Source organism: Podarcis liolepis, assembly GCF_965112155.1.
Source record: "Podarcis liolepis genome assembly, chromosome: 5".
In the NCBI taxonomy this organism is placed as follows: Eukaryota; Metazoa; Chordata; class Lepidosauria; order Squamata; family Lacertidae; genus Podarcis; species Podarcis liolepis.
This window is the reverse complement of record NC_139556.1, coordinates 53,084,187-53,102,382: the sequence shown is the minus strand read 5'-3', so window position 1 is coordinate 53,102,382 and position 18,196 is coordinate 53,084,187. Positions and strand designations below refer to the sequence as shown.

The 18,196-nt window shown below is 40.2% G+C and overlaps 1 protein-coding gene across 4 annotated transcripts in view; it reads left to right on the top strand.

The window, feature by feature from the left end:
• Positions 1-18,196, top strand: part of FHIP2A (FHF complex subunit HOOK interacting protein 2A) — a 33,203-nt gene that overhangs the window by 871 nt on the left and 14,136 nt on the right. For 2 of the 4 annotated variants that reach the window (XR_014526630.1, XM_083504793.1), the window contains exons 2-13: positions 5,237-5,315; positions 7,312-7,481; positions 8,371-8,475; positions 8,663-8,785; positions 9,793-9,831; positions 11,840-12,127; positions 13,002-13,198; positions 13,455-13,569; positions 13,682-13,758; positions 13,865-14,057; positions 15,187-15,356; positions 16,526-16,669. Coding sequence is in view for 2 of the 4 variants with exons in the window: in XM_083504793.1 (XP_083360919.1) it covers positions 5,237-5,315; positions 7,312-7,481; positions 8,371-8,475; positions 8,663-8,785; positions 9,793-9,831; positions 11,840-12,127; positions 13,002-13,198; positions 13,455-13,569; positions 13,682-13,758; positions 13,865-14,057; positions 15,187-15,356; positions 16,526-16,669 (1,700 nt within the window). In the remaining 2 variants the exon portion in view is untranslated. The remainder of the gene's footprint in view (positions 1-5,236; positions 5,316-7,311; positions 7,482-8,370; positions 8,476-8,662; positions 8,786-9,792; positions 9,832-11,839; positions 12,128-13,001; positions 13,199-13,454; positions 13,570-13,681; positions 13,759-13,864; positions 14,058-15,186; positions 15,357-16,525; positions 16,670-18,196) is intronic. The other 2 variants (XR_014526629.1, XM_083504794.1) reach the window with 1 other exon arrangement.

Genomic DNA, 18,196 nt, shown 5'->3' with positions numbered 1-18,196 from the left:
AAGTAAACAACATAAAATTAAGACAGGGGGGGAACCCCAAATCCCAAGGCTGTTTCCTTGCCTGAACAAGGGGGAGTTCTTGAAGGTGCCAATTGGGCAGGCTGACAGCTTGATACAGCTGCCTCCTGCCTGGGAAGCAAGAGCTTTGAAGCTGCATATTTCCAGTATAATTTTTTTTGTTGCCAGTGGATTTTTTGTGACAACATACCTGGTGAGTTAAATACAAGCTGCATTCATGTGTAGTTGTGTTTTAGGCTTGGTTTTTTTGTCCTTTTGGTTATTTTCTCCAGATTTTTTGTACTCCTGCAAACCTATATGCCAGTTGAGTTTGCTGATGTTTTCCTTTTGTGCAGAGGTAGTGCTGTTTTTGCTACATAAACATTGACACTCTAGCCTGAACATCAGAAATAGAGGGAGTGATAATGTCCTTCCTTCTGTTTTATAGGCACATCTAAAATATGCCCCCCTAACCTTCTATCCCCTTAGGCATAGTTTCACTGGCGCTTTTGTATTAAAATTTCCTTCACAGCTGCTCCCTCCTTCTGCTCCCACAGTGGACTGGCAAACAGGCTCCAAACAGTCAAATATTCCCTGTGTTCACTCCTGCAGCTTTATAAATGTGTTTTGAGAAATTTTCCCCAGTTTCCTAGAATATCCAGTGGGAGAGAGAGAGAGATTGATTGCATTCTGGAGTATCTGAAGTAATAAAAGTACCTCTGTGCTAATCGCTCATCAAAACCAGTTATTCCTGCAAATTGCCCCCAATTTGCACCTAGCATCCTTAATATTTGATTCTTCAGGGTTGAGTAGACATTTTTTCAATTGTCCATGAGGCATTATTGCAGTTGTGCCAGCTGGGCAGTGAGAGGCCTATCTAAGCCTTCTAGCATGCAGTATTAAAAACTATATTCTGTGTCATTTGGCTTAAATCGGGGCAGCTAAGCTCCTGCCTGCAGCCCTGGTTCCCCCCCCCCCAACTTGATCAATTTTGGCAGTGGATTTTTTTTAAAAAAGTTTACATGCTGCTGGTATGGGTAGATAGGTAATAATAATAATAATAATAATAATAATAATAATAATAATAATAATAATGTATTTATATCTCACCCTCCCCAGCCAAAGCTGGGCTCAGAGCGGCTAACAACAGTAAAATAATAATAAATGCCTCTGCCCACCACAGTGCCTTAATGGAAATGCAAATCACTGTTCATCAGATTGATCATTTGATCAATACTCTTTCTATACTCAAGGGCAATAATGCCCTTCATCAGCTGTGGAGGGGGGACAGAGTGGGTGGCTACACCCACCATTAGCATGCACCACCCAGAGGTTTGACCAAAGGTTTATGGGTTAACCACCCCTTGCCTAAGTAATGGAATAGTCCACTCAAGATACTTCGTATGCCGACACAATTCCACTCTTGGGGTAAAAGTTCAGTATAATTACTATTCTATCTTCCATCAAGTAACTAGGTTATTCCAGCTGATTCTATGACCTGTGGCAAAAAAATTCCAAAGGTTGATTATACGTTTGTGCAAGGTAGGACTTGTCTTTGAGCAGGTGCGTTGCCCTTTAATTTTCCTTAATGATTCCTTGTGTTAGCATTATGAGACGACTTGAAAATGATGCCTCTAGTGCTTTCTTTGCTCCTTGACGAATTTTAACATTCCACTCAATTTGTGTTCCGCCAACCATGTATGTATGCCAACCACATCTTTATTAATGAATAATTTTATTCAATAAAAGTTATAAAAACCTAGTTTGTATTGCCTCCAACCATGCCTCTCAGCATCAGATCTCTATTGTCCTAATGTAAATTTCCAATGGACTCCTTCTGAAAATATAGTACAAGTACATCTTTTTAATAAAGTAAATATTTCAAACATGCATATTATGCTGGTGCACGTCTCAGGTTGCTAGAATTGGCTGCAGCTACATTTATAGCGGGAAGGTAAACGGCATTTCTGTGTGCTGCGCTGGTGCTGGCTCGCCAGCGGCAGCTTCATCACGCTGGCCACGTGACCCGGAAGTGTCCTCGGACAGCACCGGCTCACGGCCTCTAGAGCAGGATGAGCACGCAACCCTAGAGTCGGACATGACTGGCCCGTACGGGCAGGGGTACCTTTACCTTTACATTGTGAATGTAGAATTGGTTATTGGCCTGGAAAAAAATATTTTAGTCAAATTACCAGTAATTAAATGTTTGAAACAATGGATTATATACTCCACAGATTTCACTAGTGAGGCCACAACCTTTTTTCTGATAGAATTCTAGATAGTGCAAGGTAAAATATTAGTAAAGCCTCAAAACTTCATTGCAGGAGTTTCTGAACTTTTATCCAACTAAGACATACAGTGGTACCTCAGGTTACATATGCTTCAGGTTACATACGCTTCAGGTTACAGACTCCGCTAACACAGAAATAGTGCTTCAGGTTAAGAACTTTGCTTCAGGATAAGAACAGAAATCGTGCTCTGGTGGCGCGGCGGCAGCAGGAGGTCCCATTAGCTGAAGTGGTGATTCAGGTTAAGAACAATTTCAGGTTAAGAACGGACCTCCAGAAGCAATTAAGTACTTAACCCGAGGTACCACTGTACTCAAAATAAACCCATGAGATCAATGGAGTTAACTCTGTTAGTTTTAGTGGGTCTGTTGGATACAGCTCATTGTTTTGGTTGGATACATGTATAGCTAAAAAAATAGCCTGAATGTTATACAGTAGGCCCTTAATTTACACAAGGATTATTTTCCAGAGATTACACCTAAAGCCAACATTGTGTACAATCAAAGCCAATTGGGTTCAATGGCAGTTAGGATTGGCAAATTCATTTCCCTGGAACCCTGCCCCCTTTTCACCTTCATATATATATATATATATATATATATATATATATATGCCTATTTTATGCCATGCGTGTAAAGCTGAATATAAAGTTAAATGTGTGCAACCTGCTGGTTTACCGTACTAGGGACATGATAGGGTTTGTGAAAGATTTGCACATCTTTGAGTCTGATAACATTGTGTAGCTTTATGTGCAGTCTTCTAAGTCAAGTCAGGTCCCAGCAGTGCCTCACTGCTAAACAAGTGGAAAAAATAAGTGTATACAAAGCAGGCTAAAGCCTGCAATTTGGCCCTGGCCTTTTAAACAGTGCTGAAGTCAATGAAATATAGTATCATGTTGAGTTTCGTATGTTTTTGTTGGTGTTCATTGCTGACGTTTTCTCACAAGGTCTGCAGAAGAGCTTTCGGTATAGTGTTGATCTATATTGGATGTTGTGTTCCGAGAAATTGAATTTGTTTAAAGGCACATTTGGCCTGGTGCACTGCATGTTGTCTTTCTTCTTAATTCTGAAGCTGATGAGTGCTGAAAGTAGTCACAGTTCTGTCTGTTTGTGTTAGTTTCAAAGATTCAAATGTTGGGGGGGGGATCATATGCATTTAACTCAGTGGGTATAGGTGTGCTTAAGTCAGTGGCTTGATTCGATGTACATAAATTGACTTATTTATGAAATCTGTTAATTTCAGTGGGTCTCCTTTGTGTGTGACATAGTTGAATATCACCGTCCCATCCCAAATCCGCTTAATGGAAAATACATCTCCTCAAAAGCTATAATCTCTAGTTCTATGGAAGTGTGCTTAGGATCAAGATTAAGAAATTTTTACAGATTTCAGAAATGTCTGACTTTAACTAGCTTAAAGTGACCATGATAACTGGTTTGGACTTCCTTTTAAATAATACTGCAATACCAATGCTTCCCCTTTGTCATTTCAAATATGTATATGCATATCAATATAATATCCAACAGCCTATTCTTTCCATAATTCATTTCTTTTTGCAAGTCACTCCTAGGAGTGTTGCCACTTCTCCATTTTCAGAATTGCCAGCCAAAAGTTGACAAAATCAGGCATAAGTCAAGTTTATTAAAAATGGCAGCCAGTCTGCTACAAGATCAGAAGTTAAATCCTGCTGCCATTATTTTTGTTTCAAAAATATTTTAGAATATGTGATCAGAAATAGGTGTGCTATTATTTGTACTATTCAAAAATAAGAGAAAACTAGTAAAAGCTAGTTAGTTTATTCCCATTTTTCATTAATAGGCGTATGTACTCCCTCTCAGGAAGGAAGGAAGGCCAATTTCCCAAGGAGTCAGTTGCCAGTTTAATTATTCATTTCATAAAATTTATAGACCACTTGATTGTAAAAAAAACAGCAACCCAAGGCAGTTTACAAAGCTGGTGAGCTGTCACACCAGACATTGTCCACTGTACACTCCCCATTTAATCAACACCCATTGTTCACTCCTCATTTCCAGAGGCCCAACTGAATTTGAGCCACACTTTATTACCTCATTGGCTACTACGGTAGCTGGGAGGAAGTAGCCAGGCATCTGGTTGGCCACTGCGAGAACAGTTTGCTGGACTAGATGGGCCATTGGCATGATCCAACAAGCTCTTTCTTTCTTTCTTCTTATCTTTTTACATTCTTCTTGTTAATGACAATGTGATACCATAATAAAGATTAAAAATCTTTATTAAAATCAAATTACCCTTTATTGGCAAAGGTGCTCATTTGGGGCTCTGTACCAATAAGGCAAGAATGCAGAACTGGGGAACCTTCTGGGAGTTTCATGTCAGTAGTGGGACATGACATTGTCACACTTGCAACACAAAAGCAAGAGGTTTCTATACACAAACTCCATTCACCGTCCAGGCATTATCACAGAGCGGGGCCAGTGAAGGGTGTGGCACAAGAAAGGGGCAAGGCCAGGGATCTGCAACCCGCGGCTCCGGGGCCGCATGTGGCTCTTTTACACCTTTGCCGCAGCTCCGGGGCAGATACTAGCGAGGGGAGGAGGCGCATTGTGTGCCCCGACACTCCCCACTGTGGTGGGTGCTGTACTGGCTGTGACGTCGCATGGGAGCGGTGCGTGCATTAGTCACGCACCGTCCCGACGTCACCTTCCCGGTTTTGCGGCTCCCAGTTGTTTTTTTCTTCGGAAACGGGTCCAAGTGGCTCTTTTTGTCTTAAAGGTTGCAGACCCCTGGGCAAGGCCTAGGAAGAGTCCTGAGGGCCACATTCAGCCTCCAGCCTGAGGTTCTCCACTGCTGCTACCCCCCAGAAGAGAAAATGGTCCCCCTGTCCCTGTTTGAAATTATTGTGTTTGCAACTATGTTTTCCTAAAGACTAACATTTAGGAAATGTCCTTTGTCTGCTTTTTATTTCTTTCCTGCAGCTTGCGCCATCCCTTCCATTGCAAGAAGACTTTGTTTTCCACTGGAAGGCGATTACCCATTACTACATAGAGACATCAGGTAAGAGGCATTTATTTGCAACTTCAGCACACAATTCTGCAGATGGGAGTACTGTTTGTTACTTAAAAGTAATGATCTGGGAAATAATAAAATTAAGCCGGGAAATAGCTGGTGGGACCTGAATGTTACACTTCACAATAACTTTCAGAACGTATTCAGTGCTGTCATCACAGAGATTCAAAGTCTTTAGATGTTGCAATTCATTCCTGTTTGCTTTGTAATGATAGTTGTTTGTAGACAGTTGCATAAGAGGGAATAGCAAACTTGCTACTGGATTATTTATACTCTTGCCACATAGTAGTATAAATTGTTTCCAAATTCATTATATAAAATTACTTCACACACCAGTTTGCTGATTATTGTAGAGACCAGTTAAGTTTCTTCACAACATTAAAACTTCCTCTCCCAAATAACACATTGGAAGTCTATACTGTATGTTGCTTCAGATTATCCTCCAGCATTTTGTGTCAAGTGTTACATTGTTTCTGTCCTTTTTGTAAAGTTATAGTCCTGCATAGTTATATAAAATACCAAGTAGGAACTCAGTTCAGGCAGGGTCATCCCCCTTAACTTGAACAAGAAAGACAACTCCACACATTCAAAGCTTAGCTGAAGTAACAAATATGTTTGTGATTTTTCTCTTTCTTCTATTACATGAGAAGTCAGGGGAATTCACACAACCCACAGCCATAAATTGGAAGAATGTGGGTGGGGGCATGTGGGCCAGCCACACAGCCAACCCACTCTCTGACAATGTGCCATAGCTGCCTCCCCACTCCCCAATCTTTGATCAGTTAAAAGGGACTCTGTGTGCGTACATCAGTATGAGTATAGAACAGGAGCGATAGTGCTGCGGAGCCACAACATTAACCTCCCATCACAGCATTGCTACCACTTACCAAGCAGGTTAAGGAAGCAATAAGGTCAGGCTGTGTGCATGCACTGATAGGGAATGCCTGATTGTCTCTGTTGGTGTATCCATAACCTTAACCTTACCCATTTTGGTAAGCAGAAGCCATGCTGCTACGGGGAGGGTATTGTTGGTGTAGAGGACCTCCATGTGATTGGGCCAGATTCCCCTTTATATGGAATAGTTCTACATGCATACTAATGTATGCGCATAGAGCTCTATCATATTGCCCGGGGGGGGGGGAGCAGAGAGCTGGTGTAGCCCACACAGCCACACAAGCCCTCTTTGCATTCATTCAACAAGGGGCAGAGTTGTCAAACTCCCGTCAGCCAGAATAGGAAAAGTCAAATGAAAATATGTTTGAGTGTATGATCTTCATTGTAAGTATTTAACTTTTATGCGGTGGCCCCCCTTGTGGAATGCTCTCCCTAGGGAGGCTTGCCTGGTGTCTTCTTTACATATCTTTAGGTGCCGGGCACAAACATTCCTCTTCTTCCAGACATTTGGCTAATTAAACAATGTATGGTCTTTTAAGGAAGGGACGCGGGTGGCGCTGTGGGTAAAACCTCAGCACCTAGGACTTGCCGATCACATGGTCGGCGGTTTGAATCCCTGCGGTGGGGTGCGCTCCCGTCGTACGGTCCCAGCGCCTGCCAACCTAGCAGTTCGAAAGCACCCCCGGGTGCAAGTAGATAAATAGGAACCGCTTACCAGCGGGAAGGTAAACGGCGTTCCGTGTGCTGCGCTGGCTCGCCAGATGCAGCTTGTCACGCTGGCCACGTGACCCGGAAGTGTCTGCGGACAGCGCTGGCTCCTGGCCTATAGAGTGAGATGAGCGCACAACCCTAGAGTCTGGCAAGACTGGCCCGTACGGGCAGGGGTACCTTTACCTATGGCCTTTTAAACTGGGGGGTTGGTATTGTTTTCATTTGTTGCTATGGTATGTATTTTGTGTTTTTATATTGTTAATGCCCTGTGATCCTCAGATGAGGGGCAGTGTAGCAATTTAATAAATAGTAGTAGTAATAGTAGTAATAATAACAACTGAGACTGGACACTCTATTTTAATGGAACCTGTTTCTCTAGATGACAAAGCTCCTGTGACTGATACCAACATTCCCTCTCACCTGGAGCAGATGTTGGATATTTTAGTTCAGGAAGAAAATGAGAGGGAGTCTGGCGAAACAGGACCTTGTATGGAATATCTACTGCATCACAAGATCCTAGAGACTTTGTACACCTTGGGCAAGGCTGATGTAAGTATAGCTCCATTGCAGAAAGCTCAGATCCTGTGACTGGATATAATCATGTGTACTTAGTTTGTGCTGTTTCAGTAATCAAAATTTTGACTTGTCATATTTTTGCAGTACCTTTGAGAACGAAATAGTGTTGTATTACAATTGGTGAAGAAATGCTGCTGTTGAATGTATGGGGTCATGGAAAGATCCTGGCAGTTGGGCAGAGTGGAAGCTATTTTGATTGAGTAGTAGCTGAACATTTTCCAAATGTATCCCTCTTCACTTGAGAAAAAACAACAACACTCCAAGGGTTGAAACTGCTGTGCAAAGCATGCACACATAATCTTTTCAAGGTTCTCCATCTACACACACACACACACACAGAGAGAGAGAGAGAGAGAGAGAGAGAGAGAGAGAGAGAGAAACACACACAAAGACCACACCCATTTGGGTGTGAGAGACTACTGCTAGACATAAAAGAATGGACACTTTTATATCTTTGTGTTTAGTTGTGTGCTGGTTTCCCACAAAACCTAAAGCTGCTTGCAGTATATTGTATGAACAATAAGTGTAACACAAACTAAACAACTGCAAATGTTTGCTACAGATCTAAAACAAGTGCATAGGATCTTAGTCTATGCTAGTTTGAGATGCTAAATTAACTGCATAATGTGCACTATAAAGGTCAGACCTTCTTAAGACCTTCAAGTTTAGGGTGGTATAGAAATAAAATTAAAGATATAATTGGTCTAAGTGTTGTACCAAATCTCTGTATTGTAAAATGGATGAGATATTGGATGCATTTAATGTGTGTGTTACTAAACTAATGTTTCTAGACACCTTGTTGGTTTTGTTTGCCAGTTTCCACATTATGTATATTTCATGTTTATTGTATCTCTTTTTCTAGTGTCCTCCAGGCATGAAACAGCAGGTTTTATCCTTTTATACAAAGCTGCTGGGAAGAATACAACAGCCTCTTCTCCCACACATAAATGTACACAGACCTGTGCAGGTACTAAACTCTCTTTTTAAAGGAACACATTTTAATGATGTCTCCCAGATTATTGGGTGTAATATTTCAGTTTTGTTGCTCTAAGATCTTAGAAAGCAAAATTCAACAATGTATCCTGATGTGGGCATTTTTATTGGGGTTTTATTTTCTTTAGTAGTACTATTAATAATAATATTCTCTTGAACAGAAATTAATCAGACTTTGTGGGGAAGTTCTGGCAACACCCACAGAAAATGAAGAAATCCAGTTTCTCTGTACAGTGTGTGCAAAGCTGAAACAAGATCCATACTTGGTTAACTTCTTCCTTGAGGTAGGTAGATCACACTGTTTGTTAACGGGGGTTTCTTTTCCACAATAAAGGGAAATGAGTTAGGTATCTGTCAGGATCAGAGGGGCAGGGAATAAAGCCTTTTGATTCCTGGAAGCTACTTCTAACCTGCTACTGGCTCCTGAGCCTTCCCCATCTGTTGCTTGTATGTTTCCAAGTTCTTTTGCGATTGCCGGGGATAGAAACTGCTTTTCAAAAGAGAGTTGAAGTTATCGGGAAGAACTTTCTGACAGTAAGAGCTGTTCAATAGACTTCCATAAGAAGTAATGAACCCACCTTCCTTGCAGATTTTTAAGCAGAGGTTGGATGACCACCTGCTTTAGTTGAGATTCCTGCATTGCAGGGGGATGGACTTAGATGTTCCCTTCCAAAACTACAATTCTATGATTCTGTGACTTGTACCAGAAACCAGATTGTGTGTTTCTGCGGTGATATTACAGAAGCATAAAAATTGTATTTTAATATTTTGTTGGAAGCTACCCAGAGTAGCTGGGGAAACCCAGCCAGATGGGCGGCGTATAAATAATTTTATTTATTTATTTATTATTATTATTATTATTATTATTATTATTATTATTATTATTATTATTATCATCTACACAACAGTGCTGCATTTTTATATTTATATTTATTCTCTTCCCCTCTCCTTATTATTATTAATCTAATGAACTAAGTAATTATTCCTATGCCAAGTATATTTCTTTATGCTTCTTATTTTATCAGTTAGCATTCTCTGGTGGAGGTTTGCTTTTTGTTGTTGTTACCATCTCTGGAAGATTTTATTTATCTGGCATTCTTTTCTTAATTAGAGGAGATGCTTTCTGTATTTCCCCCTCTTCCACATAGAGAGGTGTACAGTCCCTTCCTGTTAAATTTGGCAAACTGTTGCTTGTTCTTGCTATCCCCAGTGGTCTGGGAGTGAAGTCCCTTGATGGTGGTGATCTTGACTCTGAAAATATGGAGCTTATTTCATTAAACTTTCCTATTAGGTGATACAAGACCCTGTCCTACATACTTCCAGGAGGCAGGTGAGCAGGTGGGCTTCAGAACTGCATGGACAGACCAGTGGATTTTGTCTGTTTTGCTGAGCTAGATGCAAAAGCTCTTTTCTTTGAAATTCACTAACCCTGTAAAACGGAGAGAAAATGTGCCCTGTAGGGTTATGTGAATTAAGTATCATGTTTAAATTGGGTCTCTGGAGCTGCATGATATCATGTTAGCACCCTAGAAATCCACAGCTCTGGCACATGCTTCAGCGGTGTGCTAACGTTGCATATGTAGGAACTAGCATACAAACAATAGCACAATTTAAGCATCCTGCTGGCTGTATGCAACCCCTCATAGATTACACTACTTTTACATAGCCTTGTCAGGTAGGAACTAAATTTAATCCATGTGGAAACTAGGCTGGTTAGCAGAAAAGGTGTAGAGGCTGCAGGTCTTCTCTATGCATAATTAGTTGTCACACCTCCTCTCCCCCCCCCATCTTTATATTGGGAACCATTCAATTATATTATATTACATTATAAAATAAATTACATTCAAGAGCTGGAAGATTGTTTTCTGTGATGCATGGCATGTTGCATGTCTTTCCAGCAGTTTTCAGGAATAAAAGTGAAGACTGACAGTAAAACATTTCTTAAGGCTCAGGGATAGTTATGTACATAATAGATGGTTATACACGCTTATTTTAATAAAGGATTGCCATTCTATTGCTTATAGGTACTGTAGGATATGCAATTTCTTCATCTTTAGGGAATTAACTGTGTGCTCATACTTTCCCCCATCTATTATAAAGACTGATACTTTGAATCCGTATGCTCTGAAGGTCTTTCTAAACATCTGAAACTGATTTATAGGCAGGGGTGCAATTCTTCCATTTCAAGAAGAATGTGAAGTGAGGAACATGGATCCCCAGGGAATGGTGTCAAGATCTTGTTAAGATGGCAGGTGCAGATTTCCTGAGAATAACTGCTGATTCTTAGAACAGCTTTTGTTTTTCTTAGACATATGCAGCTCAGAAGCATGGTTAGATTGGAATCTGAAACTGTGTTTCCAGAACCACAGAGATAAGGTGGATTGGGGTCTTGACCTGAAAATTCACAATTTCCATTAAATGCATTTGTGTCAAAAGGTTGCCTGTATATAGTAAATGTGACATTCGTACTGAAGATTGAACAAATCAAATGGCATCCACTTACTTCAGTCGCTTGATAGAATAAGGAAAGGCCATTTTTTGCACACTTATTGAACTGACTAATACAGAAGTTGGTGTGAAAGGCAAATGTTAAATAATGGCTCCAGCTAGTGGGTTGACTGAGGTTCCTTTTTTATAATTTCTGTAAAGCCTGGTATGTAGGATTTGTGCAGCATGGTTGTTAAAGTAGTCATGTGCTTGTCCAACTCTTGACCATTAAGAGTAATATATCATCTGCCAACGTGTCATCTGCCAATGGTCCTAGTATTATGAATGATATGAGTTTATCTAGAAACCAAGAAACAGAAGAAGTAAGCCATGGTGGATAAATAGTCATTTTTTGCAAGGAAAAATTAATTCAAAGATAGAATGTAATAAATCAAAAGATAATGGCCGATGAAATTCAGCCCAAGATATATAATGATAATTTACAGGGTTGCCAGTTACTTAAACTTTGTCAAAAGCCAATTTAAATGCAGAACTTCAGCATTTAGATGAGATCTACAATGACGATTAAGATTTTGAAGCTTCCCAGTGCTGGCTGAGGTAAATGACTTCTCAGAAATTCAAATTCTGTTTTCAAACCCTGAGAGTCTTGGAGACAATCTTCACATATACATGTTTGAGTGATTAAGAAGTTGAGGTGCTCTAATCAGTTTCTTTGACAGCACTCCAGCTATCTGTTTCTTTTTATGTTTTGTTTTTACTTTGTTTTGTTTAACCCTCCTTGTGTTTGTGCCTGCTTTATTTGGAAGCCTTGTATTTTGCTGTGTTTTCAGCTTCAGTGCAGGCGCCATTTTTATCTTTGTAATTCTCTTTCTGGATGTAACCCTCTTCAGAGCAAGCTAAAGGGGCTGGCTTCAAAAGGCACAGCAAGCTTAATTACAGCAGACATGCTAAAAGGCCAAGATTCCGTGGTGACAGATACAGGACAGTCTGTTCAGCCTGGAGAGACATCAAGTGGAGCGGATCAAGCAGAGAGCGCAAATGACCTTCCTCAGCAGGCAGATGACCTGTCCACAAGTCTAGATGAATTAAACGTCCCTTTGTCCCCTGAGGCTTTGGCCGCCCATCCACATGGGGACTATAATTTGGTGGATTCTCTACTCAATCTCACCAAAAGCCCGGTGAGTGACTGGCAGAATTGTTTTTGATTTCAGGTGGGCATATGGGGGGGGGGGCTGAAGGCTTTTTATTGATTAATCAGAAAGAATGGAAGGAATTATCAGCTGAGAGAGGCACCGAAGGCCTCTAAATACACCATCAGCTTTCCCAAACACACATTTTTAATTCAGTGAATATACTTAAAATATCATTATGGTAAATGTGGTGGGTATGTTTTTCTACTCTTCTAGCACATACATAATAAATGTTGCTTGGTGTGAAATTATCTGGTTTTGGGAAAATACTTCCCTGCCAGTTGTAAAATGTAATGCTCCCCCCTCCCCACTGCCCCGCTAAGCATCCCAGCCTGGTAAGATGAGGACAGAACCTTGTATTGCAGGCTTCAAATGTTCAGAAAAACATTAGTATCATTAGTATCACCAAAATTGTGAGGTGAACTTTTATTTTTATTTAGTATACCTTTTGTATGTCCTGTAGTCCTGTGAGCTGATCTTCTACAGAAACTGATGTTTGTCGGCATGGTTTATTTGGGGATTGTTTCATTGGGTCGCTGAACTGTTGTCACTTTTCCTCCTTACTGTTATAATGCTTGCAGATTTATTTTTAACTGTCGCTCACAGGCTGTTAATAACTTGGTCATGGTCATGCCAAAAGTTGCTTAGTCTTCTTCTAAATAGTGTCTACTGAAATAAATCAAACATATTGTTTTCGAAAGGGCCTTAGTGGAGATAAGGAAACTACAGCAATAAAACAACTTTGTCAATTCATTAGGATATATTATTATATATCTGTAATAATAGCCACGTGAACCCTAATGTTCTTCCTCCCCTATTTGAACTTGAAACTTACTGTATTCTGTCTTCTCTTACATGACAGGATGGCCGGATAGCTGTGAAAGCTTGTGAAGGCCTCATGCTCCTAGTGAGTTTGCCCGAGCCAGCCGCCGCCAAATGCTTAGCAGAGAGTACATGCTTGTGTGAACTGTTGACGGACAGGTTGGCCTCTCTCTACAAAGCCCTCCCTCAGTCGATGGATCCTTTAGATATTGAAACAGTGGAAGGAGTTAACTGGGGGTAAGAATACTGTCTTGACGGACCTTGAGCTACATTTTATGCCTTGTGTATGTTAAAGAAAGCATTTCTTAAAAAATACATTTATAGCACAACTTGTGCTTGAGGTGGCTCTCCAAAGAAGTAAAAACTTCAAAGCACCAAATTAGAAACAATATCTAAATGCTTAGGTTAGTCATGGAACTTCTAGTTTTGCTGTGATGAAAACCAATAAATTCTGAGCATATATATGCTTTTCTCACCCCTTCTTGTACTTCAGTTTGGATTCCTACAGCCATAAAGAAGATGCATCTGCTTTTCCAGGAAAAAGAGCCCTGATTTCATTTCTATCCTGGTTTGATTACTGTGATCAGCTCATTAAGGAAGCTCAGAAGGTTTGAGATGCCTGCTTTAACCCTTTTCTATGTACATTCCAAAACAAGTTTAGAATATATTATTATTTTTCCTAAATTGGAAAGGGAGTATCACTGTGCCCTCTTATTTCAGACAACAGCTGTTGCCATGGCAAGCTCGGTGCGAGAACGTTTTTTTGTTGGCGTAATGGAACCCCAACTAATGCAAACGTGAGTAAGGCATCTGTTGGAAAAAAAGAGAGGTCTCCCCTATTTTTTATATGTACATAAAGGAGGAACCTATGTCACTTCCTTTAAAATTCCTTCTTGTGCTCAGTTCAGAGATGGGGATTCTCACGTCAACGGCCCTGTTGCATCGTATGGTTCGCCAAGTCACTTCAGATGCTTTAGTACATGAAATGGTCTGCTTTATCCTTGGGGAGCGAAGGGAGCCAGAAAAACTGACAGACATCAACAGGCACCCATTGCGACATCGCTTAATTGAACACTGTGATCACATTTCAGATGAGGTAAGATATTATAATACCCCATAAGTACAGGGGTGACTGCCAACATGCTATGACCGATGTCATTGCATTTGTAAACAACTTACTAATGAGTGGATCTTTCAAGTGTTAGACAATTTTTTTGGGGGGGGGGTTTAAGCTGTTTGAGTAGCTCATCTTTAGAGATCTGATATCAATAAACAAAATGTGTTGAAACCTACTGGGTGCTACTTCAGGGTCCATCTTCCACTGCTGCTTCCTCTAGGTTCTTCCATTCCCAATGAACTGGAAAATGCATTTTGAGAAGGTGTAGTCCACTAAATAGTGCTGAAAAATCTGAAAGTCCTGAGTTCAGAGTCTACTTCAACCATGAACTCTTGGGAAGAAAGGGGAGCTTTGTAATGAGGGGGGGGGGGAATTGCTACTTACTTGAGTCCAGGTGACAACATGTGTTCTTAAGGCTAATGCACTGGGGATGGGAATGGCTCAGGACACTGTGAGGCCAGGTACTTCTCCCATTCTGGTACTTAGTTGAGTGAGCCACTACAGTTTATTATGGTCCCTGTCTCATCTGCCAAGGTTGAGACTTAAAAAATGAGTCGACTGGGAAGGGGAAGAACGGCCTGCCAGCAATTCCAGAAGGCTGCATCTAGGAGCAGGCAGACCAACCTGAGGCCTGTACTGGTTGAAATATTAGAGGCAGGCAAGGAAAGGATAGTTACGGATTTGCTGTAACTATCACTTCCTTTCTGTTTCCACAGTGTGGAGATGCTTTGGTCCTGGTCTCCATAACTAGAGTGAGGACATTACAAAGTTGGATGGACTCCAAAACCACAAGTCCTTACAGCAAATCAGTCTCTCATTATCTTATGCAGTTGCTGTGAGGAGGAATGTATTGTCAAGTACTATAGCAATAATATGTTATGGGGGCAGGGGCTTTATTTAAACTGTGTGCTTTGCAGTGAAACCTTCATGGGTGTAGGGCTTCAGAGTATTCCATTAGCACATCTATTTGAATAAGTATGTGTGTGGGAAAACATTTATTATTCATTAAAGAAATGGAATACTTTTTAATATGTGCAACACTATAATAACATGCTCAGAATCTCTGCTTTGTGGGAACCTGTTTTTATGTCTTTTTTATATATTGCAGATCAGCATAATGACACTCAGAATGTTTGAGCACCTTTTGCAAAAACCTGATGAGCACATTCTTTATAACTTGGTTCTTAGAAATTTAGAGGAGAGGAACTATACGGAATATAAACCACCCTGTCAAGAAGATAAAGATGTGGTGGAGAATGGCCAAATAGCAGGAGCTGTGTATGTTCTTTTCTGTGCCCCACTTTTCTACTTCTGTGTCACTGGAGAGTTCTGCAGTAGCTGAAATGTCTTTCAGCTGTTGTTATCAAAGCAAAGATTACATTTTAGGCCGGAGGGTGTGTGTATTTTAGTATACTGACATAATGTTGAATCTAGAAATAAAGTTACGGTGTTAGGCTTTATACTGTGTATAGAACTGTTACATAACCCAGCATGTTAACAGTCTGCTGCTGTTTCACTTCTCACCCATCCATGCATCTCAAGTTGCAATCCTAAATACACTTTCTAGAGTGCAAGCCCTATTGAATACAGTGGGACCTGCTTCTGAGTAAACAAGTGGAGTTTAACTCTTGTCGTAGTTGGCTTAAGGGGTCTATGGAGTAATTCCTTCATTTTTGCATGTGTTCAACACAAGAGTGTAAGGAGCTGCTTTGTATCAAGTCCATCTAGCTCTCTATTATTTACACTGAAAATGACAGTGGCTCTCCAGAGCTTTAGACAAGACTTAAACACAAATTAGGCTATCCTCCCTTTTTGACTGATCAGCTTGATGTCTTGCTTAAGGATATGTAAGCCCATTTGTCTTTGAAATTTGGGTAAGATTCAAAGCATTTGTTGATTCACTTGTGTGGCTTTAGAACACCCAGAACTTGAATGTTGCCTTGGCTGCTGCAGTATTATTTAACAATACAACAAAAATTCATAAGCCCCTTACATAAAATTAGAATATATGTTTCCTTGTTTCATTTATCTATGCATTCTCAGTGAACACTAGCTCATGTTAATGTTCTCTAGTTCCATGTCACACCATTATTTCAGTAAATAAAAGTTGTTTAAAATTTAAAAAAAGGCACGATCCAAGGAAGTGTGAAACTAGTTCTGCATGCCCATGGGGCTTTGGGTTTCAGTTTCTAAAAAAGCAGTCCTTAAGCCATATTGCTAGTTATTTTTTGAGACATGCTTTAAAGACAGTTTGTGATTTGACATTAGATCGTGGGGAGGGGTCTTGCAGTTGAAAGGGAAACAAGGCAAAAATCCTATTTGATGCATGCAAGCCTAAAGCAGCTCTTTGGATCCTAGACATAGATTCAGAAAGTGACTAAATTTCAGTGCTTTTAGAGAGTAAAACAAAAAATGTTTCTTTCCCCTTTTTTGCTGCAAATTCACAGAGATCTAGAAGAAGATCCGTTATTTACGGATATTTCTCCTGATACCATGTTGTCAAACCAAGAGTGGCTCACTGCTTCTCCACCTGCCAGCCCAGATCATCCAAAAAATGATGGGAAGACAGAAGTTCATAAAATTGTAAATAGGTAAGCTGAACCTAATAATTTTTTGTAATAACTACAGTATAATTTTACTATTAATTCATCTTTGTACTGGTTATGCTGTGACACCACCCATTTAGCAAGCCGAGTTGTAAGGTTGATGGAATGACCTCACTATACACTTTGATCCCATCTGGCATGGGACTTATATTTCAGGGATAGCATGTATGTGCAAAAATGCATATATTTGAACTACCCCCTTGGAGCCATCCCCGCGTGAGCATCTTTAGCTTTCTGGAGCAGAACACCAAGCCAACTCTCTGACTTGTTTACTGTGCTCTAGGATGCTCTTGTGAGATCTTGTGGGGCTGTCCAAGTTTCACAAGAGAATCCCAGAGCCCAGTAAGCAAGGTGGAGAGCTTAAAAGCACTCTCCATGCCCAGAAAACCATGAAGCAAATAGAACTTTTAAGCTCTCTGCCTTCCAGAGTTTTAATTCAACTGGTTGGCTTGAAATTGCCGAAGTTAAATGTGTGCAAGATGAGATTGTACTGTACTATGCTAGTTGATATATAGCATTTTAGTTTCCCAGGAGTTCAAACAGGAATGTAAAAAGGTGAGCAGATTAGTGATCACCATCCTTCTCTGATGAAGATTGAGACCAACGTCTTGTATGGCAGAGACACTGCCACTATTGTGGTGTGTGAAAGAGGGAGAGAGAGAATGGGGGGTGAGGAAGTGAGGAAGTTTGTGAAGGTAGAGCAAGTGCAAATAAACAGGCTAAATGGAAAGTTATGATACTGTTCCACCTGAAATATTTGACCTTGTGCTCCTAACCTTATTTCATACATTCAAAAATAGTTCTTCAGTCTCAGTATCTTAGCTTAATGAAGAAATAACTGTTGAGTTGTCATCGACTGCATCATGAAATTTTATAAAACTATGTGTGAGATGGGTGCCAAAGAAAATATCTCAGTAGTGCATGTGAAACTATAAACTAAAGAGCTCGGAGAGAAACACTCAAGAGAAGAGAAATGTCATTAGGTGATGTACCTTTGCTACAGTGTCCAGTAAGGAAAATCATCTCAAGGTTCTTTTGAGTTGTGTATATACATAGGTTTTGTTGCAAAAAAAAATCACACTATTGTGTTATGTGCAAAGCTAAAAGCAAGTTAGACTAAGAGAGTTGCTGCTTCTCTCCCCGCCCCACCCACCATCCCCGATCAAGACCTGCTCTTCTCCAGGCAGGTAAATTCCTGCTCTGTTTACTCAGGCACAGTATTCATTAGACTTCGCAAATATTGGAACAACTATTAATTATGTTATGCAGAATTTTCAGATAGGAGACCTAAATTAGATATTAAGGCAGGATTTCTACATATCTTAGTAATTAACTTGTGTAAACCAGAGTAAACAGTGAAATTTTCAAACAAAGGTGAAAATAGGCAAAAACGTTAAGAATTTTAAATCACGCAATACTTTTTTTTTTACAGTGACTTAGTAGAAGGGTTAAAATTAGGCTATTAGCTATTGTTGAGTGGATGAAATGCTAAAGAATGATTTACAGTCATTA